A 10,478-nucleotide genomic window follows, 5' to 3' on the forward strand; every position below is an offset into this window, starting at 1 on the left:
TATTATTACCTATATGGATTGGATATTTGTCATGAAATATCAAACAAAAATAATACACAAGAACACAACAATATATATATATATATATATATATATATATATATATATAAAGAATCAGACTCGTGATGAGAACATACATATATAACTTAAACATTCAGAAAAATTAAACCTTTAATGAAGATACAACTCATGGTTTTAGGTCAATTGCCATAAGTAAGTTGTGTAGTCAATGGGTCAGACCAAAACTAAAGGTAGGCTGATCACCTAAGTTTAAGTATATTCAGACTGACGTACAAAATAAACTTAAATACGGTAGTTGGCTAACCATACACTTAGAGAACCTTAGAAACTTAAGCAGGATATTATAACATTTTTTTACAAGTAAAATTTTGTTTATAAATAACTACTTTTTTTATATAAAAAATAGATTCTTTTAGCCTAAAAAAGAAATTTCTTAGCGCAAAAAAGGAAACCCAAAATAAATTTCAAGCAAGGTAATCGAAAAATTCATGTACCAGGGTGAGAAGGCTAGGATTTCGGGGGTAGGGTTGGGGTGGGAGATTAGCAGAATTTTGGGAGTGTGGTGTAACACCTGTTCCTGGTTCTAGAAGACAATTATAGTTTTTAAGGGTTTTGTGCATGGACTCGGTGAGTTGGGAGTCCAACTCTTCGAGTAGGGGCATTTAATCGTGAATGCGGGATCGGGACCTACTCGGCGAGCCGAAAGTCCCGACTCGGCGAGTAGGAGCTGTAAGTGGAAACCCTAGTTTTTAAGGGTTTCACCATATATAAGGATCATTATCTGCACTTGTGGTCATCCTTAGCATCTTATTATCTCTGAGAGAGATGTTTTCAGCCGTGAACCCCCCCCCCCCCCTTGAGTGAGAATAAGAGTTTGGTTTAGTAAACCTGGTGTGGTGAAGAAGAGATTTAGAAGAAGGAACAAAAGGGGAAGCAGTAGATCTAGGATCTACACTACATTGGGCAACATTTTAAGGTAAAAAGTCATTACCTTGAACTGTAGATTCTTAAATCTCAATTCTCCTAAGTACATGTCCTTTTTGTGGCAAATGCAGTACAAGTTTAGATCTGGACATATCACTGGGATATAGTTTCAAATATGGACCTTTTTAGGTCCCTAAAGTCATATAGTTGCTCCCTTTATGTACCTTAACCTTTCTCATGCACACAAACCTTGTTGAGAGCATAATATTGACCTTCTATCATTATGAGGCTTTGCATGCACGTAAACTTTGCAACTTTATGTGGCATCTATGATAGGGAAGGTTGGATCTGAAGTTTGTGACTCTAGATTCCACTATAAAGGACCGAAAATAAAATGGACTAAGGGAACTCGTCGAGTCGATTTATGACCTCGGCGAGTCAGGTTTACGGGTAAGAATTTACGACTAAGAGTTTATGGCTAAGCGTGTACGACCAAGGAGTTTACAGCCATAGGGTTCTCGGCCAGATGTTTACGGTTGAGAGTTTGGAGGGGAACCGATGAGTCACTCTAGTGACTCGGCAAGTCGACGAGTTATTTAAGGATCTCAACGAGTGGTCGGTTATACTTGATGAGTTGAGGTCAAAATGGACAGTTGACTTTAGCTATGGACTTTGACTTTGTCCAGGGTTTACTATGAGGGTATTATGGGTTTGGGTTAAGTAAATCACTTGATGGTTATAGGCAGTCGGGAATATGTAGCATGGGAAATATCTGACTTCAGCTTACCAGTTCAGCATTCGAGAGGTGAGTCTTCTCACCATACCAATGGATCTAAGGCACCAAGGCCGGCCCATTTTGTGATACTTGGTATACCCATTGTGTATAGGTGTCTGTCATCATTTTGTTGAGAAATGCGGTAGATATAGCCTCTATGGCTATGGTAGAGATAGGTTTATAGCTAACGGTAGAGATAGCCTTTATGGCTAATGGTAGAGATAGCTCTTATAGCTTACAGTAGAGATAGCCTTTATGGCTAATGGTAGAGATAGCTTTATATCTAAAACGTTTTGCAATATGTGGTAGAGGTAGTCTTCATAGTTGTTATGATGTGTGCTATGTGGCTTGTGTGTGGGGTATGCTCTGGGAAAATCACTAAGCATTAGCTTACATTTTGTGGATTTGTTTTAGGTATATCTAAGCCCAAGGAAAATTGGAAAAGCTTGATGGTGCGGCATGCACTCTCTCTCAGGAGTTTTTATAGGAGACTATGATATTTGAAAATGAAGTTGTAATGAGTATGAATTTCAAAACAATTGTTGTGGAATCTCATGATTTATGGAAATGTGTTTGATTGATTAAAAACGAAAAATTTGTTTGAAAATTTTCTCATGATTTATGGAAATGTGTTTGGTATCAAAGCCTTGGATTGAGGGATTCGGGAACACCCTCGGGTATGTCAGGACTCAAACTAAGGAAATGGTAAAAAGAAATTTGTTTTCAAAAACAAAATGTAATAAAAAGCTTTTAAGGAAAAAAAGATGAGAGTGCAATGCACGTGATCAGTCGATCCAAGTAAGTAGTTCCCCAATGTAATAGCTATGTTAAACTAATATTTGAGTTTTGATGATCGTGTGGAATTTTCTATGTGTATGCTTTAAAATTGTACATGGTTAGGAGCTAATAGCCTCATAATGATTGATTTGGCCTTATTTCCTGTTCCGTGTTTGGTTGTGGTCCCAGGGTAGAATCTTATATTCAAAAGTCTATTTGATCATTTCTGTGTATAATTTGCATACATAAAGGTAACCTATTATGATTGATCGGATTGGAATGGGTAGAGCAAATCTTACGACAACCTGAGATTTGATGTATGCACCAGTTTGTGGAATATGGTTCAGTTTTGGGACGAATTGGAGTTATCAGGTAGAGAATTTGGGAAGAGTACATGTAGGTATGGAAGGTTGTAATGGGACTGTACTACTGAAAGCACAGACCTGTACCCGAACCGATGTTGGATCCGTCAACTTCGAGGAGGACCGGGGTGGGAAGATCCCTTGTATGTAAATCCTGATCGTTATGATTTATGACTTTTTGGTTTAACATTGTGGTTACACGATTTGGAGCAGGTGGATCAGTATCGGGATCTGGATCTGGATCCGGGGCAGGATCGGGCGACACTATTGATGTCATTGAGGAGAGCCTGTGCGAGTTTATTGCATTCGAGGTTACCAGGGGCATCCTTGATGGCACCCCAGTCATTTTTGGGATGATCAAGTAGGGTACGATGGAGTCACGGAGGAGAGACTCAAGGCATTCAGGGCTGAGATTGTTGCGGGTCAGGTTGGGGCTCGGACTCCCTCATTTCGGGAGTTCAAGGCGTGTGGGGCGCCAGAGTTTTTTGGGGCTAAGGACCCCATTGTTAGTCGACACTGGGTGGTGGATATTGAGAACACCCAACGCACGAGTTCTTGCCTAGATGCGGAAAGGTTGGGATTTTCTTCTTGTATGCTGAGATATAGAGCCTGGGATTGGTGGGGCGAGGTCACGAGTCAAGTAGGAGCAGTCGGTGTGGCTGTGATGACCTGGGCCGAGTTTGTTCGGTGATTTGACATGGAGTTTGTACCGGCCATTGAGGTGCAATGACTTGTGAGGGAGTTTCATGACCTTTAGCAGACTATTGAGACTATGGCGGAGATCACCGCCAAGTTTCAGGAACGAGCTTTGTTGATTCCACAATATGCTACTAATGAGGATATGCGGAGGACAACATATCATTCCATGCTGAAAGATGATATATGTGAGTTTGTGAGCTTCACAGGGTGCAAAACCCTGAATGAAATGGTAGAGAAGGCTAGGGAACGAGAAATGGAGTTGGACTTCCGCACCAAGCGGAAGCTGGAGCAGGAACAGGCAGCGGTGGGTCAGGCTAAGAAGCCTAAGACCCCAGACACTTCCAGCAACGGCCAGTAGGGTCAAGGCCGGTGTGCCAAGTGTAGTAGGGTGCATAATTGAGTGTTTGTATTCCGAGTACGGGATGCTATGCATGTGGACAGAAAGGCCACTTTAGCAAGGATTGTCCTACGAAGAACTTGATTTGTTTTCACTGTAACCAGACCGACCATAAGTGGGTCAACTATCCGAGGTTGCAGGGAGGGGGAGGAGGGGTGGCGGTGCATGTGTATCCACGTTGAGGATAACCGATGGCCTCCCTGCAAAGTCAGATGCTCCAACAGTGAAGAGCCATACATTTCAGCTGACTACCGAGTAGGTACGGGCAGCGCCAGACGTTGTAGCTGGTACGCAATTATTCTTCTCTGCTCTTTGTATCTGTTTTTCTTATGTATACTATATACTTGTATATGGACCTTTTTGGTCAATGGTATGTCTGCTCATGTCTTTTTTGATTCAGGTGCTACCCGATCGTTCGTATCTCTTGTGCTTAGCAAGAAGTTCCGAGATGCGCCGGGAACTTTGGATTCCTCGCTCGAGGTAGAGAGTGCAAATGACCGCACCATTAGTGCTGCAGGGGTGTATCGGGGATGTCTCCTGAATGTGCTTGGTGAGAGGTTTCGGGTTGACCTATTCATGATACCGTTGTGAGGGATGAAGGTAATTGTAGGGATGGACTGGTTGGGGGCCAATGGGGCCATGATTGATTGCAAGCGCTAGTTGTTTAGAGTTCGAACCCCAAGTGAGGGAGAACTAGTTATCCTTGTTGATAGGACCTCGCATGGGCCAACTCTCTGTTCGGCTATGAGGGCTAGGAGATTTCTACAGCAGGGATGTACGGGATTTCTGGCCTATATCTCGGATCCGAGGGTAGAGACCACGACAGAGGTGGGCAGTGTGCCGGTTGTATAGGACTTTCGGGATGTATTCCCCGAGGAGTTACCGGGAGTGCCTCCGGAGAGGCAGGTGGAGTTTTGCATCAAGTTGGTGCTTGGTTCCGCTCCGATAGGAAAGGCACCATATCAGTTAGCACCACCTGAGGTACAGGAGCTATCTACGAAGCTTCAGGAGTTGCTAGACCGAGGGTTCATTCGTCCGAGCAGTTCCCCGTGGGAGGCACCAATTCTTTCATGAAAAAGAAAGATGGATCACATTGGATGTGCATCAATTATAGTGAACTAAACAAACTAACGGTGAAGAACCGTTATCCGCTGCCAAGGATCGATAATTTGTTTGATCAGCTGCAGGGTGCGTCTTGGTTTTCCAAGATTGATCTTCGGTCGGGATACCATCAGATGAGGATTCGAGATGAGGATATACAAAAGACAACTTTCAGGACTTGGTATGAGAATTATAAGTTCATGGTGATGCCATTTGGACTCACCAATGCCCCCAACAATGTTCATGGACCTTATGAACATGGTGTATATACTGATGCTGGATCGGTCGGTGATCGATTTCATTGATGATATCTTAGTCTACAATAAGACCAGGGAGCAGCATGAACAGCATTTGAGGGAGGTACTGGAAACCCTGAGGGCGGAGAGGCTTTATCCAAAGTTCTCCAAGTGTGATTTCTATATGCGGGATGTACAGTTTTTGGGGCATATCATCAAGCTGGAGGGCATTTCGGTTGATCCAGCCAAGGTTGAGGCTAAGATGCAAAGGGATATACCGAAGAGCGCCTCAGATATTTTTGGCCACTTGGGTCTAGCGGGCTATTATCGGAGGTTCATCCAGGATTTCTCCAAGATTGCTATGCCATTGACCTGCTTGACCAAGAAGAATGTGACCTTTCGGTGGGGCACGAATCAACAGATGGCTTTTAAGACCATGAGACGAAGCTTGTGCGAGGCTCCGATCTTAGTACTACAAGAGGGGTTAGACGATTTCGTGGTGTACTGCGACACATCAATTTCGGAACTAGATGTTGTACTGATGTAGAGGGGCCACGTGATAGCATACGCCTCGAGGTAGTTGAAGCCTCATGAGGCGAATTTCGCCACTCACGACCTAGAATTGGGGGCAGTGGTGTTTTCCCACAAGATTTGCTGGCACTACTTGTACGGAGTATGATGCACCGTTTATTAAGATCACAAGAGTTTAAAGTATTTGATGGATCAGCGGAACCTCAACATGCGACAACGGAGATGGATGGATATTCTAAAGGACTATGATTGTGAAATATTTTACCATCCCGGGAAGGCCAACGTGGTGGCCGATGCCCTGAGCCGCAAGGCGGCAGGTTCCCCGATTGGGAACATTTGTTTGAGGATGACCGTTCATTCATATTTATGAGCCTTTGTAAAAAAAGGTCACCTTCGATGGGACGAACTTTAGCGAATGGATAAGATACATTCGCACTATTGCTCGCTATGAGGATAAAGAGTATGTCCTTGATGAGAAGCTCGAGAAAATCAATCCTGAAATCGCTACTCCGACTGAAATGAACGCTTTTGAAACTCACGAGCGAGATGCAACGAAGGTACATTGCATCATGATTGCCACTATGAACTCCGAATTCCAAAAGTCCTATGAGGACATGTACCCGTACGAGATCACTACTAGAAAAACAGCCTTTAACGACGTGCAAACCACGATACGCGTTGATTTATGTTACGCAAAAGAGAGTGATCTTAAAATAGTGTCATCTCTTCAAAAAATTTAATAATTTACATCACGCATTATTGCGTGCCCTTAGATTAGTGTCTAAAGAAAAAAAAATTAAAAACACGGAGGGCACTTTTTTTAAACGCGCGTCCTCTGTACCTGTCGCTTTATAATTTTAATGAAACGCGCGTTTAGACGGGAAACGAAATCCCCAAATTTTTGAAAACCCGCCTTCTACTTTTTTTCTATCATTCATCTTCTAAATCGAATCTCCCATCTCGGTCCATCTCTTTCCTCTCCGATCCGCTTCTCCGCTACTCCTGACCTCCTTCTTATCGGTCTCATCAAACATCTCGTTCCTCACCTTTGTCGTTGACTACCGGTCCTTCCCCATCGGCCATGCTCCTACCGAATGATCATCTCTCCAAGCACAATCGGCGGTGTCTATCTACTTTTCTTCTCCTGTTTTTGCACCCTAAAGAAGATGACGCTTTTGAAGCTGTTTTCTGCACCTCTATATCATCAGTATTACAACCCTCCTGGGTCAAAATCACTGATTATTGGATCAATTGTGATTTGTCTTTTTAGGGTTTTTTTCAGAAGAGACTGGAGGTCCTATACTACCATAAAGATCAGAGCTTTTTGATGATGATAAACGGACCCATCCACACTCATTCTGTTATCTACTGAAGTTAATCTTCTTTCATTCTGCTGATATTCTTAGAAAAGAACCAGAGCACGAAACCTTTGTAAGGCTGAGAATCATCCCATCTGGTAATCTTCTCTCTCTCTCTCTCTCTCTCTCTCTCTCTCTCTCTTCAATTTCATCTACACAGAAACACATACATACACACAGAAGTATATGAAAATTGAATAATCCTCCCATAAAAATGGCAGTTTGTTGAAGATTACTCTGAGTGGGAGTCCTGGGTACCGATCGCCTTTAGAATCATTCATGCTAAATTCGTCAATTGGGAACCTTCTACAGAATGGATCGGTTCTTGTTGACATCTCATTGGTTGATGAGAAATTTACAGCTCAAGGTACCTGCTATGGCTGTGTATAGATCTTTCCAAAGTTGTTTGAGTATCATTTTTAGACTACAAGAACTCAATTGATTTTACCTTGTTTCCAGTTTAGTGTGATGCATGAGATCATATATTTATAGAGTGTTTGTGGATGTTGTCATGTCTATGTTTGATATTCACTCATTGAGGTGTACAAGTGTTTCAGTTGCATTAGTTTAGTTAACAGAGACACAATAGGTGAAACTGAGGCAGACTTTTGTTTATGTTTCAAACTAGTGGTACCGATATGAAAGTTGCAGAAAGAGCAACAAAGTCCAAGAAACTCAGTATACATGTCTTAATGTATATGGGATTGTAGTTATTATTTATTATCTAAGAGAAGACAAAATCATTATCCTATAGGTTAAAGAGATCATCCACTCAGGGGCCAGGGGCTGCCTACATCTTACTTCTTCCCTTCCATTTACACCATTCATGTGAGATGTAGGTATTGATATTGATATTTATTGATAGAGATAAAATAATTTTTCATAGTAATGGGTAAGATCATATTTATAGTATACTAATTTCACTACTTCTATTATCTTAAATGTGTAGATTTACTCCCCTGCACCTTATGCACCAAGGCAAAGAAACAGAAGAACGGGAAAGAAAGATGAAGCTAGTTGATTTAATTGTGGCAACACCTGGAAGATTAGTTGATTTACTTGAAAGGGCAAAAGTGTCATTACAAATGGTAAGGTATTTAGCTCTTGATGAAGCTGATCGTATGTTGGATATGGGATTTGAGCCTCAAATAAGAAAAATTGTGGAACAAACAGACATGCCTCCACCTCCTGGAAGACAAACAATGCGTTTCAGTGCCACTTTTCCTAGAGAAATCCAGGTTTTTAATTTTATTTTATTAATTTGAATCATTTTAATGTATAGTTTTTTAATTTATATAATGTTTTCCCACTACTACAATTCATGGAGACAAAACACAACCGGTAAAAAAAATTAGAGTTAAAGTTAAAAAAATGAATAAAAGTTAATTTCTAATTTTTTTTTTTATTGATAGGAAAGGGAGTTGGCATTGAGGTCATTTAAGAGTCGGAAGACTCCAATTCTTGTTGCTACTGACGTGGCAGCATGTGGGTTGGAGGTGATTGATGTTGGCTCAAGGGCAGTTTGGTCATTACCGTAAGTGGAGTTCGAGATTATAGTATATGTTCATGTCTTATAAAATAAAAATCTCCAATGGTTGTGGAACAATATTTATCTCTTTGGTTCAGGTAAATATCTACAAGATTTGTGCTATGAAAAAAATATGTTTGTTTGGATCAAGGGGTAAAGTGTAAGTTCTCATCGTTTTTGCAGTTTAGAATTGCTACAAATAAACAACTTCAAAGTGGATTCGATCATATTCCTACCAAATGTTCGATAAAATGTAAGTTCTCATCATTTTTGCAGTTTAGACATAGCTGTGAAGTGGATAGAGTAATGATGGAAGATGTTAACATTTTTTTTCATGATGTCTGCTTTGTGCCTTGTAAGGATCCAGACATATGAAGTTAAAGGTTAATGATATTTTACTTGTTTGTAATAAAATATCTATTGAGTCGCTGAACAAATTCTTATTTTCGTATATGATTGTAAGATGTAGGGATGAGCATAGGCGGGTACCCGACCTAATTGTCTGGAACCGAAACCGGAACCGCTGGTTCTTGAAACTTTGGAACCGGAACCGGAACCGCCGCACCGGTTCCGATACCGGGTACCCGGTTTCTAATTAAGTTTTGTAAAATGAAATCAATAAAAATTATAAGACTAACAATCTGTTGTGAATTTAAAAGTATTTGTGAGTGGTTATTAATAACCATTATTAATTCATAAGCAACAGATTGATATATATATATATATATATATATATATATATATATATATATATATATATATATGTTTAGTACTCTTCTCGTATTCACTTTTTATTCTTGATTTTGGCAGCTATATATGAATTGAAATAGTATGGGAAAGAAATTTAAAAACCATTATGTTGTTATAAAATTAGTAATAATGCATACACTCGGGTCCAACTTCATTGACATTATAAAATTCAGTTATTAACAAACTTTGACTCCACATCACTACACTAGCTTTTCAAAAGCACTGAAGGGTCCTCTGTGCTACTAGAGGACCCTTCTGTCAAAACATTCAAACTGTTGCAGTAGTCTAGATTCCTTCAAAGGGGGGTTTTGAATTGAAATTTTGGTCAAAACTCAAAAGTCAAACAGAGTTATTTGGTGGCAGTGTTGCTAAATCATTCCAGCAATACAGAAGCTTTATAACGTTTGCAGCTGAAGGAAATGCCTTCAAGGACAATGTAGAGAAGCTGGTAAGATTCCTCAATATAATTTTCAAGTTATTACCCCATGAGCTCGTACTCCATTGACTTAACTCCTTAAGTACTATATGTATGTTCATTTAAAGTGATTATTAGTTTATTACAGTTTGCTATTACTAATAAATGTTTTTTTTGTAAGTTACTTCATTCTATAAATCCTCATATCCAACCATTTAAATGCAAAATATGTTACAACTTTAACTCCAATTGTTAGATATTATCAACCGAAGATAATATATTGATTTGAAGACAAAAAACAATTCATGAAAAGGGTTGAATTTGTACATTTAGAATTCTTATTTTTTTCTTGTGGAGCAGGACCTTGTGATTATTAGAAGCAATGAGGATTATTGCGGTTGCATTGTCACCTGCTGCACCAAATTTATTGTCAACATTTGGGCATTAGGAAATCATGGTACCCGTGATTTCTATGTTCCCTGTGTTTTTTCTGTTTAGGAAGCAAACACAATTAGTGCTTTACACATAAAGTTGACAAAATGTTTTATGCATAGAGTGATTGTATTCAAGTCTATGTTAAAAGGCTGGGGATTACATTTGTTAA

At 40.1% G+C, this 10,478-nt stretch overlaps 1 protein-coding gene across 1 annotated transcript; it reads left to right on the top strand.

Moving 5' to 3' along the window:
* Positions 1-5,314: 5,314 nt before the first annotated feature.
* LOC145099238 (putative mitochondrial protein AtMg00860) lies at positions 5,315-5,839 on the top strand. The gene has a single exon (XM_079036828.1). It carries the CDS (start codon positions 5,315-5,317, stop codon positions 5,837-5,839), a length of 525 nt encoding a protein of 174 aa, XP_078892954.1.
* The last annotated feature ends 4,639 nt before the right edge of the window (positions 5,840-10,478 follow it).

Source organism: Lactuca serriola, chromosome 4 (genome assembly GCF_051521515.1).
Source record: "Lactuca serriola cultivar US96UC23 chromosome 4, Lser_US96UC23_V15, whole genome shotgun sequence".
Lineage (NCBI taxonomy): Eukaryota > Viridiplantae > Streptophyta > Magnoliopsida > Asterales > Asteraceae > Lactuca > Lactuca serriola.

Excerpts from the sequence above, each read along its gene's own strand:
- LOC145099238 (XM_079036828.1), top strand. The coding sequence starts at position 5,315 with ATGGTGTATATACTGATGCTGGATCGGTCGGTGATCGATTTCATTGAT.